The 27,667-nt window shown below is 32.5% G+C and overlaps 1 protein-coding gene across 1 annotated transcript in view; it reads right to left on the minus strand.

Annotated features, from left to right (window-relative positions):
• The window catches only part of ABCC4 (ATP binding cassette subfamily C member 4), a 271,583-nt gene that overhangs the window by 167,694 nt on the left and 76,222 nt on the right, over positions 1-27,667 (minus strand). Inside the window, 7 exon segments of the mRNA XM_051984011.1 lie at positions 3,488-3,577; positions 5,966-6,012; positions 6,015-6,066; positions 7,352-7,601; positions 9,063-9,188; positions 11,272-11,435; positions 13,722-13,811. Coding sequence (XP_051839971.1) covers positions 3,488-3,577; positions 5,966-6,012; positions 6,015-6,066; positions 7,352-7,601; positions 9,063-9,188; positions 11,272-11,435; positions 13,722-13,811 — 819 coding nt within the window.

Below are 27,667 nucleotides of genomic sequence, written 5' to 3' on the forward strand. Positions count from 1 at the left end.
GATGTCTCCCCCAAAATTACAATCCAAACCAACAAAACTTTTCTTGCTCCAGGTCTACTAATTCTATAGCTATCTGCAAGACATTTTATAAAGTAATATAATTTTGTTAGCAACAAAACTTATGGAAATGTACTCACATCATAATCATTCCCTAAACTATGTTCTCTGAATTTGGATTTATATTTATTATGCCTTTAAAAATATGGACAAACATGCACTGGAATATATTGCCCTCAATATCCTCACTAGGAAGATGGGCTAGAATTCAGGGGTCTTCAAACTACGGCCCGCGGGCCAGATGCGGTAGCTAAGGACATTTATCCCCCTTACCCAGGGCTATGAAGTTTCTTTATTTAAAGGCCCACAAAACAAAATTTTTGTTTTTACTATAGTCTGGCCCTCCAACAGTCTGAGGGACAGTGAACTGGCCCCCTATTTAAAATGTTTGAGGACCCCTGGCGCTAGATAATCCACCAATGGTAGGGCCATTGAATAAGGGCTCCAAAAGGGCAGACGCTAGGTTATAGAAATTGGGGTAGAAAAGGGGAAAGTCACTGAAGGGAGCAGGCAAGGTCTGGATACCACAGAAGATTTGGGGTCAGGCATAAGAAATTTAGAAGGTGATCTCCTAGGGATATTCACCCTGGTCCTTGCATCCTAACCACCATTTTCTTCTTCCAAACAGACTTTGAGTTCCAAAAAACAAAAGAAAACCAAAAAAACCTCTGATCTTTATTCCTTTCTATTGTTACTACCAGCATTTTCCATAACTTTTTATTTTGGGGGTCCTTGAGAAAAGAATATAATTCCTTTTTAAACTGGGGCAGGTACAGAAAAGGAGATTTTCATGAATCGAGGAGCACAAATGGATCTAGGAGGAAGCAGGAAAACCTTTGAAAAAGTCTTGTTCCTCACCTTCCTCCTTTTTACCTATAATGTAATTCTGTCTTTCCTTACAATATCTGATTCATCTAACAAACAGTCATGATTTTAGAATTCTTATGATGAAACAGACTATCTACCTTTTGAAAGACAGACACCTGGGATACTTTTGAGGGATAATGGCAAAGAAAAAGAGAAGTACAAATATAGCTATATATAGCTATATATAATATTAAACATATTTTGTTGTTCCTATTGAGTCATTTCGTTCATTTCTGACTCTCTGGAAAATCTCTTGACCAAGATACTGAATTAGTTTGCCATTTCTTTCTCCCACTCATTTTACTGATGAGGAGCTGAGGCAATCATGATTAAATGACTTGTCCAGTATCATATAGCTAGTAAATTTCTGAGAGTAAAATTTTACACCATTCGTACACACTAGCATTCTATCCACTGTGCCACCTAGCTTACCCTAAACATGTTTTAAATATATACATATACAAGGTATAGTTTATATATGAAAATATGCATATATATCATTATATATGTATATGATCAGTTTTGTTTTACAAAGATAGGGTATGGAAGGGAGAGAATGATAAAAGTAAATTTTCACTTTGAAAAGTTACATTTTCTGTTTCAAATCTAGCTGAGTAAAGGAGGAAGCATATATGCTGAGGGGAAAGTAGAAGGAGTAGTTCCAGGCAACAATGAGTAGAAAGGGAAAACACAAGTAATAGCAGTAGGCAAAAGAGTTTCAGGGACCCCAGAGGGTAAAGGATACCATTTTCTCAAGTCCTATCTATGTACAAATTATAAGTAGAGTTTTTCAAGTATATGACTCTTTCTGGCTTGTATTTGTACATTATATAAGGAAATTGTAACATTAGGGAGTCTACTTTTCCAAAAGAAATTTGCTGAGTACTTTCTGTGATAACAAGGACCTGGAAACAAAGTTAATGCTCATTAATTGGAGGAAATGCCTAAATATTGCTGTGGTATAAAAAACAATAAATAGTGATGAATACAGAGAAACAGGAAAAAGATTTGTACTAACAAAGAAAGTAAGCATTAGTAAAAAAGCAATATACACAACTGCAACAACATAATTTTAAAGACTATACCACAGAATGGCTGAATAAGTTATGGTATATGAATGTAATGGAATATTATTGTTCTATAAGAAATGATTAGCAAAATAATTTCAAAAAATCCTGGAAAGATTTACATGAACTGATGCTAAGAGAAGTGAATAGAAGAGTGTACACAGTAAAAGCAAAATTGTGACAATCAATTATGATAGACCTAGTTCTTCTCAGCAACACAGTGGTCCAAGACAATTCCAATAGACTTGGAATAGAAAATGCCATCTGCATCCAGAGAGAAAATACTGGAGACTGAATGTGGATCTAAGCATAGTATTTTCATCTTTTTTGTTTGTTTGTTTGCTTTTTGTTTTTTCTCATGTTTTTCCCTTTTGTTCTGATTTTTCTTTTAGAACATGACTAATAGGAAAATATGGTTAAAATGACTACATATATAATATATATGTCACATTGCTTGCTATTTGGGGGAAGTGGGGAGATAAGGAAGAGAGGAAGAAAAAAATGGAACCTAAAATCTTACAAAAATAAATGCTGAAAACTACTTCTACATATAATTGGACAAAATAAAATACTTTTGAAATTCAAAAAAAGTATATATCATAAAACAACAAAAACTAACAGTTATTAAACTAGAAATAATAAGCTTGTTCCCAAAAAACATGAAAATATGTCTCCCATAGCCATTCCTTTACAGAGATATGGATTTACAGGTGTGGGAAATTGCATAAAATGTCTCTTTTTTCCACATGCTGGTTTAGCTGGGTGGGATGAAAGAGTAATTTCCTTTCTCTTAAAAAAAAACAAACAACTAATTTTTAAAAGTTGCTGCTAGAGCGGGAAAGCGAAAGGATACAGAAAAATTATAAAATATTTTAAAAAATAATAAGCTACCAATAATCTCTGGATTTATTAAGCAGAATCACATAATTTGAAGATTAGGAGAAACGTTGGAGGGTCTTCTAGTCCAACTATTTATTACATGAAAGGAATATGCACTATAATGTACCATCAAGTATGGTTCTCCAACCCCTAGTGAAAAATCCACTCTACTTTTTGGCAGCTTTAACTATAAAGAAGCTTTTCTCTAATATTAAAGCTTCCTTAACAGAGTGGCCTCTTTGCAATTTTAAAGTGGAAGAGACTTCAAAGAGTATTTAGTCTAATCCCTACCATATCTTCAACTTCTTCCCCCAGAAGATTTCCAGGAAAGAAGAACCCAGCAACTGAGAAGGCACATACTATCTCTGGACACCATAATTTTTCCATGAGCTAAGGTGACATCTATCTTGCTACAGGTCCTCACAAAACAAATAGGAGTCCTTCACTGAGAGGCACTTAAGAGATTCAATTTTAGGCTCAGAAAGACCTACCTTTCAGAAACGATTCACTGAATTTATGGGACAGTTTGCTTTTGGCTCAAGGAATAATAGCAAAGTAACTCAGAAAACAATATAATGGCAAGCAGTCACAATACATTGAAACTCTTTAAAACTCACTTTGCCAGCTCCCACAGGTCCAACCACAGCCAACAATTCCCTTGGCCGAACAGTAAAGGAAAGGTTTTGGAGAGTTGGGATTTCTGATGCCTACAAATGAAAATTAACCAAAATGTACTTAAATCAATAATCTGTTTAATAAACTTGTGTGTAAAGAGACACAAAATTTAAGAATTCTATATTTAAATAGATATCAATGGTTAAATGTCATTAAGTCACAAAATACAAAATTTTGGAAATTAAATTCATTTAAAGAATGTTCCTAGTGAGTTAAATTAATGCCTTAATGACTTAATATTTGATTTAATAGCACATTTAATATTCTAAATGTGTTCTCTTTGTCTAATAACTTTTCATATGCATCTGAGTTCCCTCAAGGCACAAAAGCTTATAACAAATCAAATTCTTTAAAATGAAGGGTTTCCTATATAATAACTTGCATGACTACATCACAAGAATTGCCAGAAAATGGCATTTCTTACATATCAGAAAAACTCTTGGCAAGTTTCAAAATGGTGCAATTTGATCCCTCTAAACCATATATATGCACACTTGCACACGTATGTGTGTGTGTGAGAGAGATAACCAGAGTTGTTATATTAATTATAATTTTTTAGTCATCCTATTTCAACTGTTTCCACTAGATGGCAGCATCAGTACATTTTTCAAGTTCTGTCTCTCAAAAATAACCATAAACTATTGATTTTTATTTATTAAGTTTTATTTATATGATGATAGGAAACAAAAACCCACAACTGGACTTCAGTTATTAAAAAAGAAAATGATGATTAGGAGTGAAAGAAACCTTAAAAAGCAGCCTAAATACAGACTATTATTATAGCTGAAGCTATAATACTCCAATACAGCTGGAGTTATAATGCTTCAATATAGCTGGAGCATTAATTATGGGGTATGAGAACCTAAATTCAAATATATCAATTATGATTATATTCTACTTTTATATCTCTACATCTCAACTTTTTCAATAGGAAAATAAGGAGATTGGATTAGATATCCCTTTTATCTTTTATTTTAAGTATTGTGTTCAGGGGCTCCAAACTTCAATGAGTATACCTATTAATTGGTAGTGTCTGTGCATGACAAACAACCAGTTATAAACAGGCATTCTGTAATATTGTAAAATGTCTATTTCTGGGGGAAAAAACTGGGGTGCTTACCTAAGATTGTTAGTTCTAACTTTGCTTTTTTTTCTAAAATGAATTTGTGAATGAGATCACATGGTAAGCCAACAAAACAAAGGCTAAATAAAAATTTAATGATTTTTTAATGAAATTCTTGGGAAAAGCTTAAGCCAGGTCAAATAACAGTACTATTTTCCCGGGTACAAAGAAAATAAGGGGCATAATTGTGACATGGATAACCTCATTTAGTATTTTTATAAAACTCAGAGTTTCTAAACATGGAGTCTCTGAACTTCTTAAAAGATTGTTTTTTAAGTATTTCAATATGATGGATTTCCCCTAGAAGTAAAATGTTATTCATTTTAAAATGTTATTCTAAAAAAGGATCTATTCACTAGATTGGTAGAGAGGTCCAAGACAAAGTTAAGGATTCCTGATCTAATTGAGTATCACTCACACAGGGAATCCTTTTAGAATTCTGATTTCTTCACAAACATTTAATAATTTGAAACTAAAATTCCAGATCAAGATCTTGTAACAATTTTAAAACATACTATTAAGTATGAAAATGAGGATGTTCCTCATCTGCAAATAGTGGCTCTCATTATTATGTCATTTTTATATATTTATATAAGTGCATGTTGTCACTCTTGATGGAATGTAACCCAATTAGGTTAGGGACTGTTATTACTATTGTTTTGTTTTTTCATTCCATCAAGGAATAAAAGGTACGTGTTTGGTAATATTATATTTTTAAATAAATACTTGCATAATTGATTGAACTAGCATAGACAAATACTTTATAATCATAAATTTAAACTAAGAATCCAGTGTCTGGGAGTGAGCAATATTCAAAACATTAGATTTAATTGGCTGACTTTGTGTAGCATAGATCCTAGAGTTTCAAATCCTGGACTAACAGAAGGACTTGGGATATGTGACTTAAACACTCCTTTTTTTTCTCATCTATAAAATGAGGGAGTTGGATTGAATAATTTCTTCTAACCTTTCTAGCTCTAAACTTCCATAATCTTTCACTTATTACTGGCCATCATCTACCTGAGATCTAGAACTCAATTAAGTTTTTCATTAAACTTTTCTCTACTTTATAGTTAGGAAAGCATGGCTATGTTAAGTGTATCAAATCACTTTCTATTCACCAAAATATTTGGCTGAGTGATTGAAGAGATAGAATAGATAGAAGGTTGAGAATATATCTCTCAGTAGACAATTTCACACTACTAGAATTTAAGTCTATGGAGAAATTATCAAAACTTGATTTTAAATTAATTCATATACTAGTGTCCAAGTGTTATTTCTGTTTGGTGTCCCTTACCTTATCCCAATAACCAGTAAAGTCTTGAATATGGACTAGAGCTTTTCATCCTTCAGTAGCTGTATGTTGGAATGGGATACTTCATCAAGTATTAAGAATTTCTAGAGGGAAAGAAAAACAGAGAAATTACCCTAAAATACAAAAAATAAAATAAGGAAAATTTCTAGAGTATTTTTAGAGTAAATTATAGAAAAAAATTTTTTCACAGAATTAACACATTTCATGAAATATAGATGTTGCCAATATCTGGAATAATGTATTATTAATTATCTAACTTTTCAAATGAACATTTATCTGTATGTTCAAAACCTAAAACTTAAGCTAAGTGAAATATATAATTCATTTATGATGGCATTCTCTAAGCTTACTATAGCGTACTGTCAGAAACTGTACATTTTTATAAAGATAATTAATTACAATAAGCATCTTGCTCTTTATGATGATCTAAAGAGAAATCATGTACAAAAGTATTTTTAATATCATTCTGATTTTAAAATGTATGATATAATATTATTTATTATATTGACATATAATATATTATAACATTATGTATATTAAGGTTTTTGCTAGCATTGAATTCCTCCATGTCCAAACATAATCAAAATTTAGAAATCTGTTGGAATGTTAGCTTCATATATTGAAAAATAACATATTGAAGGTGGTATCTAATGATTAAAATATGTAGGGAAGGACAAATTTGTGTGGTAGATACACTGATGACAAGAAATTCAATTTAAAATGCACTTTATGTGAAGACTTATTATGTAAGTAATATAGATAATACCCTATTTAGAACCTGACATAATTGAGATTCAGAGTGGTTAAAGGAGACTTATGTTTGTTGAATTAAATTAAAGTAAGCAATAAAAGCACTCGGAAGGGAAACCTTCAGATGCTTATTCAGAGTTTTTGTCTTTTCTTAGATATTTTCCACCAATACATAGCAAATCAAAACCAGCAAATCAGAAGTGGAGTTGGAAGAAGGGGAGAGGTTAAAAAAGATGACTGATTAAAAATAGGCGAGGTGAAAGCTAACAACCAGCTAGCAAAGAAGGTAAAAAAACCATATATGACACAAAATTTAAATTTCATTAACTATATAATTGATTTCTTTAATGGTAATAATACAAAGTTATCAAGAAATTATTAAAGTCTATACTGTATATTCTGCTTAAGAATACAAGGACATGTATGATCCAACTGAGAAAGATTTCCAATTAAAATAATAAAGAAAAAAACAGCTTTGGTACATAATTAGATAAATTTCATCTATCTAGAAAGCTTGCTTTTGTAAAGTACCATATTCACAAGGATCCTGTATCAATGAGGAGTCACAATACTTTAAAAGTACATTCCAAATTCAGAGAAGTTAAGAGTTTACTAAACCTGAATTCTTTTTATGCTGATAAGGGCTTCTGACATTTTCTCAATGGCGGCTGGAAAGAACAGTGTAACAGTCAACCTCACTGCACCATATAACGTCACAGCAACAAATACTCGACTGGCCGTGATAGTATTTCCAAGGAGTGCATAAGTGGTAAAAGTAACAAATACAATTATTTTGCTTGCAACAAAGAAGGATGCCAAATTCATTCCTCTGAGGTAGGAACTTTTAAGAATCTTGGAAATTTCCTTCCTGAAAGAGAGAGTAAAAGATAACTCATAAATATAATATAGATAGCCATTTTCAAATACAAAGATATTGTATCTCTTTGAATATAGCACTTTAGCTTACAAATAGTTCCTTACTGATAGAAGATTCCAAGCTAAAATAGCTACTGTAAACAGCTTATACATAAAACCAAATAAGTTTTCACTTAAAGGGACAGAAATTTTATAAGTTGATGATAAAATGGAAGGTATAGAAATTTAACTGCTTCCTACATAACTTCCAAATTAGAAATTTTACATGAAAATTGATCAAATAGGAAACTAAATAATTAACATGTTTAAATTGAAATTAGGTGAGCATATCATAAAGGAATCAAATTTTGGAAAAATAAAATTTTCCAACAACTAACTAAAACTATGATCTACTATTAGTAGTAGTCCTATGATCTACTATTACTACTCATTGCTTCATGAGCTGCCCACTATGGGAATTATTTATGGAGAAGCTATATAATCACAACTTGGGAAGTTTAATGGAGGAAAATGCAGAATAAGGAAAGAAATTATACTGGATGGCATTTAAAAGTCTCTTCCAACTCTAAGTATAACAAGGAAAGGAGAAATTATGCTTTAATTTTTTATCAACTTTGGTTCATAGGATTTAGTACTAGAAGGATAATAAAAGGGTATTCATACATTTAAGTACTTAGAAGGTCATTTGATTCAATCTCCTCATTTTAAAGATTAAGAAGCATAACAAGATTAAGTGACTTGGCTAAGGTCAAACAGATGGCACAGCTAAAATTTTAACCCCAGTTATCATGGTGCCTCTATCCAATCTACTACAATTCTTTTTCAAAGTTTACCAACAGATTTTTTTTTTAAAGAAAAAGGAAATATTAGATAAGTTTTTTTTTTTTTAAAGAGGGATTTGATGAATGAAACATTGATTGGATGAAAAATTGGTTTTCAAATGTTTAATGTTTTAAGAAAGATTCACTTTTTTTTTTTTACACAAAGTTCCAAGAGGTATAACTAGAACCATTGAGTGAAAAAAAGATGCAGATTTTAGCTCAACACAATTAAAAACTTTCTATTGACCAGAGCTGTGTTAAAAAATAGAATAAACTGGTATAACTTTATGTCATGGACTCCTGTGCAATCTGCCTTGCCTACAGATTGATCACATTTTTTATTTTAATTTTTAAGACATTTAATTCTAAAATTAGTCTTTTGGAAGATGCAAAGAGATAAGCTCATCCATTAATCCATACAATTTTTTTTTTGACCATACAATATGTAACTGACTTTTACTGTGAGATTGAGAGTAGGGAAATGGCAGAAAGAAACCTAGTTGAGGAATAAAAGAGAACTAAATTTAGTCCAAACCCACTAAAATTTGGTACAGTAAGATGACTAATTCAAACTAATGTATGAAAATTCAATCATTAAATAGGATGCAATACACATAACATGCATAACTTACCTTCTGAGATGTGTAATAAGCTCTGCAAATGGCTTTTCCCAGGCATACATTTTTATTATTCTTATGCCCATTATAACTTCATTCATGGTTCTAATTCTGACATCTGTGAAAGCAGCAGTCTGGCTCCTAAAATAGAGAAAGATGAATTACTCTCTACAACATAGATATCAATGCCAAACTTGCAACACTGCCACCATTAATGGACAGAAATAAGGAATCAGCTCCAGGACAAAATCACCTCCTAACACAAATGACAGACATCAGTGATTAGTATCTATTGATGGTTTAAGGGGAGCCCAACACAAGCAGATGACCAGGCCCAAAGAGAACTCATCAACAGCTTAGAGGTAGATCCAAAAACAGAATGCTACACAGATTGGTCTTCAAATCTGTAAATGACACAATTAAGAAGAATAGATAATGCATTGGATGAGAGAATAAAAATCTAAAATAGCTTTGCTGAATCTGAACAGTTAATCAATTCTAATAGGATATCATTATTAAAAGTTAAATAAGTATAAATATAAAGTTTATAAATGTTAAGTTCAACACAGGTTTGATCAATTACCCAAATAAAAGATGGACAGACAATAAAAGCTGACAGAGAAAAGATATTCAGATTTTTCTTGAAATTAAGTTCAATATGGAACCCAAAAAAGCCATTATGTTGTCACAATGAATTAAGATTGTCAAGAACATATTTTATAGGTCATATGACATCAGGAATGCGCATTTTAGTTTGGTAGGAAAAGACGCTAAAAAGCTTGGGTATATTCAAAGAAGAATGATTATCACTACAGTAATCACACACAGCATTTTTAGAGTGCTCCCTTTTAAGATGGCACTTACTAGGCACAAAGGAGAATTATTACCAATAGTCAGAGTATACAATCTTCAAAAAGTTAACAATCATATGAGAAAAACAGAACAAAAGCAAGGAAAATATTTAACAATGAAAAATGCATGGAACTATGCACAAAAGGCTAACAAACTGTGCATACCTTTTGATCCAGCAGTGTCTCTACTGGGTCTGTATCCCAAAGAGATCATAAAAAAGGAAAAGGCCCCACGTGTTTAAAAATGTTTGTAGTGGTAAGGAACTAGAAACTGAGTGGATGCCCATCAGATGGAGAATGGCTGTGTAAGTTATGGTACATAAGTGTTATGGGATATTATTGTTCTATAAGAAACAATCAGCAGGATGATTTCAAGCCTGGAGAGATGCATATGAACTGATGCTAAGTGAAGTGAGCAGAATCAAGAGAACATTGTACACAATAAGACTGCATGATGATTATTTGTGATGGAAGTGGCTTTTTTCAGCAATATGCTGGAGAGAGCCATCTACACCCAGAGAGAGAACTATGGGGACTGAATGTGAATCATGATATAGTATTTTCATCTTTTTTGATATTATTGTTGTTTGTTTTTGTTTCTTTTTTCTTATTTTTTCCCTTTTGAGCTGATTTTTTTGTGCAGCCTAATATGGAAATATGTTTAGAATTGCACATGTTTAACCTGTTGGATTATTTGCTGTCTAGAAGCAGAGGAAGTATGGAGAGAGGGAGAAAATTTGGAATACGAAGTTTTGCATGTATTTTGAAAACTAAAAAAGCTATTATTAATGAAAATGTAAATTGCAGAAATGACAAAACATTTATGTTTTTTTAGAGCACTTCAGTTCCCATTATTGTAATGTGAACAATATTATTTTTATATAAAGTCATATTTTCCACTAATTATATTAAATTATTCTCTTTGATATTTAAGGTAGTGATCATGAAGTTTATAAGTATGAAAACAGTTTTTAAAATACAAGTCCAATGATCTTTTTCACATTGTAGGCATGTAAAGAATGGCCTTTGTTTTATAGATAGTCATAATTTACTGAACTGAGGCAGTTTACAACATATACAAAGAATAAATAACACAGAGATCGTTATAAAAAATAAAACAAACTACAAATACCATCATATATACATAACCTAAGCCAGGGGTCCTCAAACTATGGCCCATGGGCCAGATGCAGCAGCTGAGCACGTTTATCCCCCTCACCCAGGGCTATGAAGTTTCTTTATTTAAAGGCCTACAAAACAAAGTTTTTGTTTTTACTATAGTCCGGCCCTCCAACAGTCTGAGGGACAGTAAACTGGCTCCCTATTTAAAAAGTTTGAGGACCCCTGATCTAGGCAATCAATGTAAATCTTACCTTAAGGAGGAAAACAGTCTCCCAACGCAGCTTTGTAAAGGCAGGAGGATCAGCAGGACTGCCATTCCCGCAAGACATGATACTCCTATTTCTAGCCAGAGAAGGACAGTAACTGCTATGGCCTGAAGTGGACCAGCCCATAAAAAGTGCAAGAATATTGTCACCTTCATAAAGAAAAAAAAAGGAAAAACAAAACAAAAAACTGTCAGGATTGAGTGAAGTAAAAAAGAATTAGGAATTTTAAGAAGGAAAAAAATATGATTCATCTGTAGTCCAGGACAATTAATACAGGAGTCCATGATATAAAAAGAATAACTCTATTTTAAGTCATACAGTATTATTCTTTTTTAAACACAATTTTAATAGAGTCCATTTCATTAGGAGAAAGAATATGTATGTTATTTTGATATGAGAAAAATCAGTTACCCACTTTGTTAAATTCTCTCTCCCAAAGGTTTATCAAACTCTTCATATCTGTGAAGACCAAGTTAGCACCCTGGATACCTTAGAATCAGCCAGAGTCAGGATAAGCAAAAGTCCTTGGTCTTTATTCTTGGTCTTTAGGGGTAGAAGTGGATTGGATGGACACAGGATCTCCACGACTTCTCCTCTTCATCTCCCCCAGAGAAGTGACTCTGGCTAATTTTATTCCACCCCCTAGTCCCTCCTACAATCCTCTGTATACACCAATCATCGAGCCAGCACAGGATAGTGGGAAGGGCCATTTCCCAAGCATATCCCCATAGAGTATTGCCCACGTGGTAATTAGCCTTAAGAGCTTGGTTGTCTGACCTCAGTGCATCAGCTCAAGAGTTTCAGCCCTTTACACATCTCCTTTGATCCAGCAAGACTACTACTAGGTCTATGTCCCAAAGAGATTAAAAAAAGAAAAGGGAAAAGGATTTATTTGTAAAAATATTTATAATAGCTCTTTTTATTGTGGCAAAGAATTAGAAATTGAGATGATATCCATCAGCTGGGAGATGGCTGAATAAGTTGTAGTATATAATTGTAATGAAATACTATTACTCTATAGAAAATGATGAACAAGCTGATTTCAGAAAAACCTAAAAAACGCTTATGATACAAGGTGAAGTGAGCAGAACCAAGAAAACACCATACACAATATAGCAATATTGTACAATAATCAACTGTGAACAACTTAGCTATTCTTAGCAATACATGATCCAAGACAATTCCAAAAGATTCATGATCTACCTCCACTTCCAGAGAAAAAACTGAAGACTCAGAATGCAGATCAGAATGTACTATTTTAATTCTTTAATGTGAGTTTTTTTTTTCTTTTGATCTCTGTTTTTTACAACATGACTAATATGGAACTATGTTTTGCATGACTGCACATATATAGCCTACATTAAATTGTTTATCATTTCAGGAAGGGGGAAAGGGAAGAAGAGGAAAGAGGGAAAATCTGAAACTCAAAATTTTTTTAAATGTCAAAAATTATCTTTACATGTAATCGGGAGAAAGTATATTCTTAAATAAATAGGTTCTCTCTCCTGCCTCAAAGTACATAGAAATTCATCCTCCTGTTTGAAAGGGAAAAAAAAGCACAAGATAATAACAACAAAAAAATATTTTATAACACTTTGAGAAATGCAAAGCACTTTACATAACATCTCATTTGAACCTCACAGCAAATCTATGAGGTGCAACACTGTGCCTCAGATGAAAAAACTGAGACTCATTAATTTGTCCAATTATACTTCTATTTGAATATTAGAAAAATTATTTATTCTACATAAAATGAGGCCTTTACCTTTCAAGTTATGTAAGAAAAACTTAGTAGTTAAGTTTGATCACACTGACATGTATCAAAAGCCTTAAATGAGAGATCAAGGTCTCTCTCTTCTTTCTTAGTGGTTATGAGAGCATTCAAAAAAAGTGTTTTCAAAGAGCTAAACTTCCTTTCTTGTTTGTTTGCTTTTTTTAAAAATGGTCTTTAAAGGTCTTTTCTTGTACTAGGAAAAGCACTGGACCAAGAAGCAGGCAAACCTGTATTCTACTATACTGCCACTAATTAATAAATATGTAAACTTGGGGAAATGACTTCATGTCTCTGGGTTTTAATTCCTTCATTTATGAATGAAGAGACAGGACTAGATGATCCTTTCTAGTTCTCAATACTCTCTGGAAATTAATTACAGGAAAATTATGAGTCTCTTTATGGCAGTTGATGGTAGCAAATATGGGATTTGTTGTTTTTGTTGGTATTTTTAATAAAGAAAAAAGTGTGATCTATTCACATTTGATAACAATATCACTCTCTCTCTATCTTTCTATCTGTCACCACTGGTATATGTAGATAAGCATTAAAAAAAAGTCACTAACATAGGCTACCAATGAATTTTAATTAATCCACAAATAACAAAAGGAGGGAGAGAACAAACCATATTTACAATTCATCAGTAGGGTAATTTTGTTTTTACCTGATCAAACTTGTTCACATCATTGGAGAGAAGATTCACTATTTGACCTGTAGTTGTTTTTCCCATGGCAGCATTACTAAGACGAAGTGACTGGCATAGGAAGAAAGGACATAAAGAAAATTGTTGAATTGAAATAATGCCAACAATCTCTGATCACATTTACAAAATAGCCTAAAAATAAAACTTATTTCAAATAGGGAATTTGTATGCCCCTTCTTAACCCAAGAAAAAAGAAAAAATTGATCTATTTAAAACAGGAAGATATGGTGATAGAATTGTCATTTCAGATACATGAGTTCATCAGTGTGGGGAATTTCCAGTGTGGAAAATTTCTTGACTAATACATATCTAAAACTTGGAGACTTAAGAGGCCCTGTAGGACATGAGAACAGATCAGAGAATCAGATTTGGAGCTAAAGGGACCTTAAAGACCATGGAGTCTAATCCCCCTCATTTTACAAATGAGAAAAATGGACCATGTAATAGTTAAGTGGCTTACTCAAGGTCACAGGTAGAATTTTTAACATCCCCAAAGTTCATAAACTTAGAAAGTGAAACTAGATCCTCTAACTCCAAATACAGTGCCTTTTCCCAATATTTCATGCTATCTGGACCAATTTTATTACAACTCATTACTTCTCAAAACACCTGTGGGAATAGATTTGGCTCTTTCAATTTTGGTATCAAATCCAAAAAAAAAAAAAAAAAAAAAAAAAAAAAAGGCTGGGAAAATGCAAGGAAAACCAAGTTACACTCCAGTTTCAGAAATGTATTATCTGTGTTATCTTAATCAAATTATCTTATCACTCTTTGCCTCACTTTTCCGATCTATAAAAAGGAAAATAATAAAGGTACCCAACTTTTCATTGTGAGAATCAAATGACATTATAATTGTGAAGTGCTTAAGATAGTGACTGGCAAATAGGAAGTACTAGTATTTAGTATTAGTATTTCTTTAATTGTTTACAATTGTTCCATACTTGATAACTTTATATCTTTAAGATGTCATTACTATAAATTGTCAAAGGTGATAAAATGAATGGAAAAAGGAAAACGAAAGGCTAATAAATCACATACTGGTTTAATTAACAATTTATATATTTTTTTAATCCCAAAGTTAAGATTTTTTAAAAGTTCCTTAATGGAAGAAAGAAAAGAACAAGTCTACTTATCAACATCTTATATTCAACCTGACTCAATTCAATTAAACAACAATTAGCACTTACTGCATGGAAGGTGGTACAATGCCAAGCACAGTGTGCCAACACAATCTCCCCTCCCCCCCATATAACTAAAATGAGAAATCCTGAATTCTCGTCAAGATTCTACATTTTCTTAGACAGTTCAGTACCTTTTGCGAGGGCTCAGTGCCCTTGTCTGTCAAGTGGAAAAAAGAGATAACATGTTCTATTTAATTTATAACCTTGCTCAGAAAGTAAATGGAGGTAAAAGAAATAAGTCATAAAAACGCTGTATTTATGGAGTCAAAGCATTACCTTTAATGGGGACACAATGAAGCACAGAAGGTTGATTGGATTCAAATACAAGTTTCTCTACTCTACTACACCTTATTGGCTTCCTAAGGATTAAACATTTATAGAAAGACCCATGGCCCTGAAAATCCAATTAGCTCAATTTGTAATTTTTCCCCCTGTTACTACAATCACCTATGGTTTTATTCAAAGGATCTTCTCATGCCTTTGCTCTATAAATAAAGACATTAAGAAAACATGTAAAAACTAGCCTGAATGTAACAGCACAGAGATAAATTCTCTCTCTCTCTCTCTCTCTCTCTCTCTCTCTCTCTCTCTCTCTCTCTCATTTTACAAGAAAGAACAGTGAGACTCAGAAAAATGCATGATACAAAAACTAGTTAAATGGCAAGAGGCAGAATTTGACCTCAAGTCTTTTCTGATGTTTTCATCTAAAGTGAGCTGATAAAAACAAAGACTAGATGAAGAAATATCCCTATTTAATATGGTAGGAATTATATAGTCCCTCCAACATTATATGAACTTACAGCAATTTCTCTTGAGGTCCTTTATGCTTAACAAAATAGAGCAAACCATACTCTTTTTGCCCCTCACTTTTTCCAAAACGGGTCTTCCCAGCCCTTTTCCCCTATTAGTCTTGATTAGACTTTAGTAAGAAACACTGATACAAGGAAGGCTCCATTCTTCCCACCAAAATTCCCTACAACCCAAATATTACAATACCCAACTGGGAAAGAAACTAGTTCCTTCTCCTAAAACTGATAGGTCTGCCAGGTTCTATCATATATAGATAAGACAAAGAAAATTATATTCAAGGATGTCATCAGTTTGACTTCTCCAGAAGGACAGAATGAATTGTTATTCTCCATTGAAGTGTATATCGTAATATTAAAGATTTAGGGTTGGAGAGTGTTTTGAGGGGATCAAATAATCCCAAACCTCTCATCTTAAATATGAACAAACAGGCCCAATGGGGTAAGGCAGGATATGAAATCAAGGCCCCTGACTCTAAAACTCATTATTTCATCTGATCCGCATAACTCCCCTATTAATGTTATTAAATTATAGCAAATTTACACACACATACACATATAAATATAAATGACAAGCTATAATTTAATATATACAGCCTACATGTCACATCTCTCTCTCCCTTTCTCTCTCATACACACACACACACACACACACACACACACACACATACATACACACATATCTTACGTATCAAGAAATTGAGGTTCAGAAATGATAAGTGGTTTGTCCATGGCTTCACACAGTTATTAAGTTTTAAGGAACAGATTTGAACCCTGGGCTCTCCTGATATATAATTAAACATTTTCTTGATGACTGAAGAATATTATGAACCTCATTTTACAAGACAGTAATGTCCTTAGATCAGTTCAATTAGAATTTATTTTTATAACTTTATATGTATAACTACAGTGATCACTGGTATGCACTCTCATATTCATATAAATAAATATGTATGTATATATACACACATATGTGTATATGCACATATATATCCAGATATAAATGTGTACACATATAGACATTTACATATAAACAATCTCCATAAATTAGATACTTGAATATATAAAATATATCTAAATACACAGACACACAAATAAATGTGTAATTATGTATATATATGTAATATACACAGACTATACAGGATAAACTGGGAATGATCTCAGAGGGAAAGGCACTAAAGTTAAGGAAGATTAAGAAAGGCTTCCTGAAAAAAATTTGTTAAGGCCTATCATGAGATATTCAGGAGAGTTTATCCCTATACTAAATGAGCTTATACTGCTATTATTTCTTAAGTCTATTTTCCCTTGTTGTCATAGTATCCATGGCTACCAGGGTAATTTGTGTATAAAATAATATATTATTTCTCTAAGGCAGAAAGTAGGCCTTAATTTTTTTTCTGGTTGATGGTACCTAGTTTTAAAAGGATCAACTATTTAATCTACTGCAATTAATCAATGTTAATGAAGGAAGGATTACTAGATTATCCAATTTCTCCTTCCTTCCCTTTCCACCTCATTGAACATTCTGAGTAATCATTTCACAAAGTGAGTCAAATTGGTTTCTATAGTTCTTGGGAGATGACTCAAACTAATAAAGCGAGGATACCAATGTCAGCCCCACATAAATAAAAAATTTCTGGGGTAAACAAATAATGTAATAAAGGAAAGAAAATAAGATGATAATGCAAACTAGCTTCAAAGGGAAAGAAAGAGAAATTCCAAGGGAATAGCTCAATATTATGCTCTACCTATATGCAAGACACTCTGCTAAGTGCTTTCAATTAATGAGATCAGGGAAAGCTTTATGGAGGAGATAAAAATAGAAATGAATGAATGAATGGATGAATAAATGAAAGAATGAATGAAAAACTAAGTTTCAGATACCATGAGAATCCAAAGATTAAAAAACAAACAATCCTTGTCATTAAGGAGCTTATATTCTATGGAGACAGATAGTATTTGCATATATATGAGAAGAAAGGATTTAAACAAACAGGAATAAGGAAAAATTATGGATTATATGGAAGTATGGAAGACAAACCTTACAACAAATTTTCCCATAAGATTATAACCAAAAACCCTAATATATTTTATTTTTTTTACTTTATATAGTCATCCTCTCAATTAGTCCCTATCACTTTTATAGGAAAACATAGCTGAATTTAAAATTAATCAAATACAATCTTTTACCATTTTGCTCATGAATGTATATGGTTGGCTTGCAATCTAAAAGGGAACAGAGATAATAATTTTCTCAAACTTCTGACATTATTTTTGGAAATTCAAGAATAAATGTATCTTATAGAATATAAAAATATAGCTTTCCATTTCCAGAATTTTTAAAATTCAATATCTGGTGTCTAATATAGCTACTGAAGTGGTAATATACACATATTATATAACCCAGCTTCTTAAATTGTGACTTGACAACCATGTCTGGGTTCTCATAACTGAATGTGAGAGTGTCAAAATTCTGATTTTTTAATCAGTAAATATTTTATTTATATACCTATTTTACATACCTAGAGTTACATAAACATTTTTTAGGCATAAGGGGGTAGTGAGTGGGAAAAGCTAAAGAAGTCCTGCTATATAAAACAAGTCCAATTTCTGCTTCCTCTTTGAAAATTCTTATTGAAAAACTTAGAATATGGGAGAATACTATGGAAAAACAAGAAAAACTAGAAAAATAAGGCAAGAATCTACTACATAAAATCCATTTAGGATATTAAACCTTACCAAAAGTACTTCTGCTCATTTCTCTAGCATACAATTTTAAGAGGACTAGGAAAAAAACGTGCACAGCATTATGTATACCTAATGATAATACATTTTTCAACACCAATGCAACAAAATGACTATTTTTTTCAGACCTGTTTTAAACCTCACACATTCTTCATTTTATCTTCCATAGATATTAAAATTCTATCTAAAGTCTGTTCTCTGATTCTCATAACACAGAAGACTACAACAATATGGCAGCTACAGCCAAGAATTCTTTAATCACAGAGAAACTGAGGAAAGAAAACAAAAGGATCCCAAAGGGAAGACATAGAAGGCAGCAGAGATTTGAAAACATCAATAAAAGAGAGCTTCTAACTTCTCAAGTATATACCAAGGAATCCTTGAGAAAAAAAAAAAGTCTTTAAATAGATTCTCGGCATGCAGCATTACCAAGGTCCAATACTATCCAATAGGCAAATAGAAAGCTCAGTCCATGGTCATACAATCCATTAATACCAGTCAATCCATGGACACTTCTGGTGTAAAGAATCACAAAATCACTGTTTCAATTTCACATTCTAGCTAGCTAGCCATCTTTATGCTCTTATCCCCTTTCGATTCCCCCCAACAAAAACTATCCTATCCTATTCACTTCTTCCTATGTATGATATCTTCCCTTATTAGAATGGAAACTCTCTGGGAGCAGAATTTTTGTTTTATACTTTTGTATACCTCATAATTAGGACAATGACTATGACAAATACCCAACAATGAGATGAATGAATGAGCATATATATGAGGAATGAGGAATATAGTCCTCAATAATATATTTGTTGTTGCTCATTTCTCAAATGGACACAATCTTTTTAGGAAAAGTAAATCCTCAATTAACAACTGTAGAATATTTTAATAACAAAAAAGCTTTTTTATTATTAAAAAAATTTTGGTTAAAATTTGTTACAAATAAAAACATATTTTGTTTAAATATTTTATAATTGTGGATTTAGGAATTCTTTAATATACTGTGGGATTTATTAGTCAACATAAAATGCTAAGTATTCAGGAATAATCTCAAGAGGAATACCAAAAACATTTTGCCTTGATCACAATTATCTTGGGTACAAACCTTCCTACACACAGATTAGAAAAGTACATGTTGCTTCACAATGAATGAAAAAAGTCTGTTAGGATGTTACACACCTACTCACAATCACATGGTTTCATGTCAAGTTTTAATTCCAAATCATAAATCATATGAATATAACAATTCACAGGGTTTTTGTTTTTTTTTAAGTACTGTGAAGAACTCTATGAAGTAATTAGTAGTGCAATTTAGTATTATATCCGTTTTGCTGATGAAGAACTGAGGCTGAGATTTTCCAAGATCAATCACTCAGCTAGTAATGCTTGTAGTACAACCGAAACTTATCAGGCTCAGAGATGGATTTATTACTCCCAAGCTGACTCATACCAAACAATGAATAAATCAACCAGAACTACATAATCCCATACAGTTATTAAATTAAGTAACTAAAGAAATTCAATAAGCTCTCAAAAATAATAAAAGTAAAATTTGTTAACAATGTAATTTATTATGACTACTAGATATTATTTTCTTCTTACCTTAAGAAAGTACCAAAGTTAAAAGTGGGTGCTCAATGACAGACTGAATTTGTGGGTTCCTATCTGAAATAAGCCTTTCCACCAATATCTTTATTTCCAGTTCGTTAGGGCTTTTTTCTATCCTTCCTTCCTCCACTGGCATGAATTTTACAATGAATTAAAAGTACAACATATTCATCATTCTAACATATAAGTAAGATATTTACTTAGCTTATAATCAACTTACTTTTAGATGAAATGGGACAACTTTTTGTATCTGAAATTGAATTAAAACCTACATTTTCCAAAAACCCAGAACTCATTACAAAATATTCAAGACTTAATTCTGATGGAAGTGGGTCTCTTTAACATTGAGAGGATCCAAATCAGTTCCAATTGATCAGTAATGAACAGAACCAGCTACACCCAGTGAAAAAACACTGGGAAATGAGTGTGGGGCCACAACATAGCATTTACACTCTTATTGTTTGCTTGCATTTTTGTTTTTCTTCTCAGGTTATTTTTACCTTCTTTTTAAATCTTTTTAACTGTAGAAATATGTATACATATATTGTATCAACATGGCAGGACTACCTGCCATCTAGGGGAGAGGGTGGAGAGAAGAAGGGGAAAAGTTGGAACAGAAGTTTTTGCAAGGGTCAATGCTGAAAAATTACCCATATATATGTTTTGTCAATAAAAAGCTATTTTTTAAAAAAGAAGTAATTGTGCTATATAAATGATGTCAGAGAAAAAGAACTGATAGAGATGAATTAGATGGGAGTGGAAAGGGCTGGTGGTTCTGAAAACTTACATCAGGAATGGGTTAAAGACATATACATCTATATACGTATAATACATGTATGCTTAAAGCAGGATATGATAGGAATAAACAGAACAAAAATATCTAATTCATATAATCAAAGATTGCTGAAGGTTTGTTGTTTTTATTGTTCTAATTCTAAGAAGAAAGAAAAATAAATTAAAAAGTGAACTCACTTTTTCCATTAAAAAAACAAACAAACAAGATATTCAAGAGGGTGGAAATTTCATGAAGGACTCATAGGACTCTTCACAACATATTTCCTATTCTTATAGTTACCATACTAAGCAAGATCATTTTGATCTTCTGAAGTCAAAAACCTCCCACTTTCTTTCCAACCTATCTATCACTTGACTATTTGATGAATCTTTCCTAAAAAATCATTTTTACTATTTCATTTTTCTAATAAAAAACCTTCAATGACTCCCCTTTACACAACAAATTAAGTTAAAACTGCTTCTCTTAGTATTTTAAAAACACCTTCCAATCTTGTGCCACTATACATTCCCAATTGTATATCCCACAACTCCAATACATTCTGTGTAAACATATAAACTCAGGTTCTCCTTATTGTCTGCCTTTGCTTATGCTCTTCTTGCTGCATAAAATGCCCTGTGCACTCCCTTCCACATCCATTTCAACTACAAAAAATAAAAATAAAAATAAAATCCCATAAGTTCTTCAAAGCTTAGTTTGAACGATTTTACTTATATACATTTTCTACACATATATGTAGGTCAACACACACGGATGTCTTGTTAGATCACAAGTTCTTTGAGAACAGGGATGATTTCATTGATAACTTTGGAAATCAATAATTATTTTTATTGTTCAATTATTAATTATATTTGACTTTTCCTGACCCCATGAACCATATCACACCAATAATATTCACAGAGTTTTCTTGGCAAAAATATTGGACAGGTTTATCATTTCCTTCTGTAGTGGATTAAAGCAAGCTGAAGTTAACAACTTACCTAGAATCAAACAGTTAAGAGTCCTGACTTCAGACCCAGTACTCTGTACATTATGCACCTAGCTGCCTCCAATAATTTTATCTGAATAGTACTAATAATAATAGCTGATATATATTTAAAACTCTAAAGTTTGCCATTTATTTTATGAATGAACAATCAATATGAACTCTGAACACCTGTTGAGAGTTGTCTGGCTTATAATACCAGAGGCTGAAAATGCCATTTTATCTTATCAAACTGTATAGGATATAGTTTAAATTTCTTATTCACTCAAAGAACTTAGAGCTTAAAATTGCAGAAAAAAGCTACCAAGTAGTGGAAGTTTCTTAAATACAATGTCTGAATTATTAGTGTTAAGTTGTAAGGGGGCTGCATGAATGTTTAAAACATAAATTTAATAGCTGTTTCTTAAAAAGAAATTTTTTAAAAAATAAAACATTTTATTTTAAAAATTTTAAGTTAAAAGACCTATGTTAGAGATACTATAAAAATTCTTTTAAAAAGAGAAATAAACAATTCAGCACTTCCCTTAGTAATGTAAATATAATTTTATCTTTTGCCTGAGCTAAAATGATTGTCTACCTTGTCTTTTTTAACCTTAAATTCATACCTTTCCTAGATTTAATCAAAAGTTCTACTAGTTCCAAAAAATACTTGCTATGGATACTTTAGCTTAGTTACTGCCTTGATTACTGTCCTTCATGGCCTACAGATACATAATCTCTCATAGGAATGAATTGTGGATGACGTTATTATTCTCGGCAATACAATGATCCATGACGACTCTAAACGACTTATGATGAAAAGTGCTATCCATTCCCACAAAAAGAACATTGTATCTGCATTCAGATTGAAAAGTATTTTTTTTAACTTTATTTTTTTTTTAGGACTTTTTGGGGGGTAGGGAATCTGTTTTCTTTCTCAATACAACTTTTATGGAAATGTTTTGCATAAAACTACATTTGACTTCTTAATGGAAGTTGTGGGTGAGGAAGAAGGAAGAGAATCTGGAAGTTTTAAAAACAAATGTAAAAAACTATTTTACATGTTATTTGGGAAAATAAAAATATTAAATAAAAAAACTATAAATCTCAGAGCAGGAAAAATAATAATCTTCCATTGTTTTCATATCTTTGTTAGTCATATTTTTCTTTACAAAGAATAAATGAAAATAAAGCAATACCATTTCAGGGAATGAATTATACCAAAAAACCTCTTCTTTCCAAATGCAGGAGAATCACTCCTTCAGCTACTAGAAGGAATTTTAAATTTCTAATGTCTTTTAGCAATCCCTTAGAAATTTGGAACATTTACAAACTCTGGATAGATCTCCTTCCTTTGTGGAATTTATGGATCAAATTCAAACATGCCAGAATGTAAACATAAAACATGAATTTTTAAGTAGAGATCTAAGGACAGCACATAAGTGGTTTAACATCATTCATTCTCATTTTGTATTTCAGTTAGGTTCTCACTAGAAAATTCTACAGTACAATAGTTACAAGGCATAATTTAATAAAGTCTCATGCATAGGTGACTTAAGACAAAAAAGAAATCAAGCTGTCCATTTCATTTTTTCAGCACCTTGTTGAACTGCAGTAGAAACAATATAGAGAGCGTTATCTTCATCTAAAATCATGGTGTGTGACCACATAGCATTTCAAGAAAAACTTCACTGAACAGAAAAGGGTGGAAGATGGATAAATACAAAGATCGAAAAGAAAGGGACTGCTACAAGAGGACAGACTCTAAAGAAAGAGTCAGGAGGGTGTGAGTTCAAATCTGACCTCAGACATTTATTAGTCACTTCTCTCCAATTGCCTCAAAAAAAAAAAAAAAAAAAAAAGTACTTCCATGCTATCAAAAACTATAAAAATGGACAAAAGACAGATGTAGGAGTTGAACAGAATTTTGGACAAGAAGGAACTATTTTTTACCAAAAGAAGTATGTTTATTTGATAAATATTTACATATTGATTCTGATGGATATTAAGGATAATTTTTCAACAAACCATCCCTTATCCTCATTGTCACAGATAGAATAAATACCAGACTGATGAACAATTGAACCTATTTAGAATGGCAGGGGAGAATCTAATCAAATTTTTCAGATTCTGAAAGTGAGCTCCACTCTGCTTCTTTCTCTGAATGTTACCTGAAGGTTGCTGCAGAAACTATCACATTATCTTTGTTCTGAGACATGATGAATGAAAGTACTTAACTGTAGCTCAATTGGACAAACCAGTCTAATAGGGCAAGCAGTAAAGGTCTATGCAATAAACACTAAGGAGTTAAGAGAATCAGTGCTGATAATCTTAATCCTGACATCAGTTAAATGAACATATGAAAATAATTATGCCATTCTCATGTGTCAGGCACTTCTTCCATGCACACACACACACACACACACACACACACACACAAATAAATGTATGTATATGCACATATGTGTAATTAAGCGCACACACACATATGGTTATTCACACATGTGTATATACACATATTTGTAAATATAAATAATACTATATTGTGTTATCCATTTTTGAGCTACCAAGTAGTAAAAGGTGTCTTAGCTTATATATAGTTGTACACATGTATGTATGTACACACACACAAAAATATATAAATTTCTTCTCTATAAGAACAGAAGTAGCATTACTGTCCTATTTTGTTGGAATGAGTACTCACTAAATGAATCCACAAAATTAGAATGTCCTTCAGTGTATTCTCTATAAATTCCAAATACAAGATATGTGCTCAATTGAATTGGAAGCACTACTAATTCAAACTAGATTGCTAGTTTCTAGTACATTGCTCTATATCCATGCCACACCTATGTTTGCTCAACAAATTTTTAATTCATAATCTACTTAACTATCTGTTTCTTTGTTACTGTCACTGGTTTATTTTTGCTCTATAAATCCCAAATATAAGATATGCGCTCAAATGAATTGGCTGAAGCACCACTAATTCAAACTAGATTGATAGTTTCAAGTACATTGCTCTATATCCATGACCCACTTATATTTGCTCAACAAATTTTTAATTCATAATTTACTCAACTATCTGTTTCTTTGTTACTGTCACTGTTTTATTTTTATCTGTAAACATTTTTATTAGTGACAGTTTAGTTTGCATTCACTTTATTTCAGATTTTAAAGAAATAACTATTTTAATACTCAACCCACGTTTGACCATGGGATTATGGGTCACCTTTATTAGCAAGAGAAATAAAACTACTGCCCCCATTCAAAAGAACACTCTTTGCTTGATTCAAGATGCTTCAAAGAACTCCTACAGACCCATCACCAAGCACTTTGAATGACTGAACGAATAAGATCTGAAAAAGATGTATGACTCAAACTAATTTAACTTTCCATTATACAACCCACAGGTACTACAAAAATAGCAAAAGATTAAAAGCCAAAAAAGTAGTCACAAATCAAAAACTGAAGGTGAATGCCAAGGAACTCTTAACACGCTTACGTGTTCAACAAGCTTGGCAAAGTACATTTCCCACGATGCTATTCAAAACCACTAACTACTAATAATTTAACTGTCACCCTGTTGATGTAATTCAACTTAATTATCTCCCAGGCATCAGGATTAAGACAAGGTATCACTGGAAGGAAAAATCACAAACACTAAGGCACAACACAGAGAAAGGCTTTGCCATGACACCAGTTTTCAGCCCTTGGGACTAACCTATATGAAGGGATGAAGAATCTTATTTCTCCATTTTCTGTATGTTACTAGAATTAAGAATTTATTTCTTAGAGGAGTTTAGCATTCCTATGTTCCTTGTATTTCAAGTGAATTTTGAGAGCTTTTTTTTTACATTTAAGGGATAATTCTGTTGTGATAAGGTACCCAGCAAATTAATACCTTGGGGAGGTGCACACATTCTAGTAAGCAAATGAACCAAGGTGGATCATATTTCCCAGAGGCTAAAGGACTACTTTCCAGGGTATTAGTGGAAATAGGAAGAAAAATAGGCGAACAATAATTCACCAGGTCAGAGAACCTAGTACAACTGCAATCTCTACCTTTTTTCTTTACTAAATCAATAGAACACACAAAAGAATTATAAAATAGTCACACATCCATAATTAGAGGGGCTAAACCTTGATATACAATGTAGATCATTTGAAATATACATATACATATAAATTATATATACCTACATATGTACACGTAGATTCATACACACAGAATAATTCTTGACCCACATAGAAAAAAAAGACAAAATCTAAATTCCTTGAATACCACTTGCCATTTTTACATACATCTTAAAAAATTTACCCTTATAATAATCTTGTAAGATAACCAGGAAAAGCCATAATACAAACACCTCCATTTTACATATGATCAAGCTAAGGCTCAAGTTAAGTGGTTTTTCCAAAACTGCTCAAATAGTAACTGTGCCTGTTGTTAAAGGAACTACTTTTTGCCCACTTCATTTTGAATGTAATTCCCAGAAATAACCCCTTTTCCCTGATGGAGGGAAAAGAAAAAAAATTAGCTTTGTTCCAGGATGTATACTTTCTTCATGAAGCCTTCCAGATTCTTTCAACTGCTAGTACCCCCTCTCTCTCAAAATGTCTAGTATTTAATTACTTTATTTGTATTAGTATTCTTTTTTATATTTCTTGTGTATATATTTCTATCCACATTCATCTCCCCTGTTAGGATGAAACTGATCCCTTTGGAAGTAGGGATTAAGGCCTTCTTTATATTTCTAAATCCAGCACCTATCTAAGTGCTAGAACAGAGCAGAAGTTTTCCAAATATTGATAGGCTGTCATATATAGTATTGGTTACAATGGTTTTGTTTTTCTTTCTTTTTTAATGGGGGAGTTTAAAGTTAGATTGGGATGGAAGAGGAGGGAGGAAAAGCCAAGATGGTGGACTAAGGTCAGGACTTCAACTCTCCCCCAAACTCCTCCACAGACCTTTAAACAACGGCTCTAAACAAATTCTAGAGCAAACAGTTTTTCAGCCCAAGACAACAAAGAAGGTGGGCAGGAAAGAATAGAAGAGTCTAACGCAGGTCAAGCTAGGTAAGCCTTGAACTCAGCAAAAAAGCAGGCCTTGAGAGCCACTAAACTAACAGCAGTGGCTGCTTCCAGAGCTCTCAGCCCCCAGAAGGCCAAAGACAACTGATCAGTGAGGGTCAGAAGGAGATTAGGGAGGTCTCTCTGATAGCACTGAGGCAGGACCCAGGTCACAGTTCTGGGTGGCAGTTCCAGAGTGAAGACAAGCACTAGAACATCAGAGTGTGCTGCCATGGTGGAGTAGGAATCCTGCTCTTCGTTCTAGGGCAGAAAAGAGTGCCTGTAGTTGCTCACCAAACAGAACAAAGCACAGAAGAGAAACAAATCTCCTTAGATCAAACCTCCTTGGAAGAACTGGAAACTTACAGATCCCTGGAAGTATCTCTAAAAACAGCTGCATAAAACCCCTGAAACTTGGGGCAGTGCACTCTCCACCATAGAAGCAGAGCCCTACTTTAACAAAGACTTAAAAGTCAAGTAATAGGCTGGTGGAAATAAAATGAAAAGAAAAAATGAAAAAAAATATGGCCAGTGTAAGTTACTATAGTGAAAAGAAGGTAAATAAGAAAAGATAATGACAAATGTTGGGGGGGAATGTGGGAAAACTGGGGCTAATATATTGTTGGTGTAATTGTGAAATGACCCAACCATTCTAGAGAATAATTTGGAACTATGCTCAAAGGCCCATCAAACTGTGAATACTCTTAGATCCAGTGGTGTCTCTACTGGGTCTATATCCC

Source organism: Antechinus flavipes, chromosome 3 (assembly GCF_016432865.1).
Source record: "Antechinus flavipes isolate AdamAnt ecotype Samford, QLD, Australia chromosome 3, AdamAnt_v2, whole genome shotgun sequence".
NCBI classification, from domain to species: domain Eukaryota; kingdom Metazoa; phylum Chordata; class Mammalia; order Dasyuromorphia; family Dasyuridae; genus Antechinus; species Antechinus flavipes.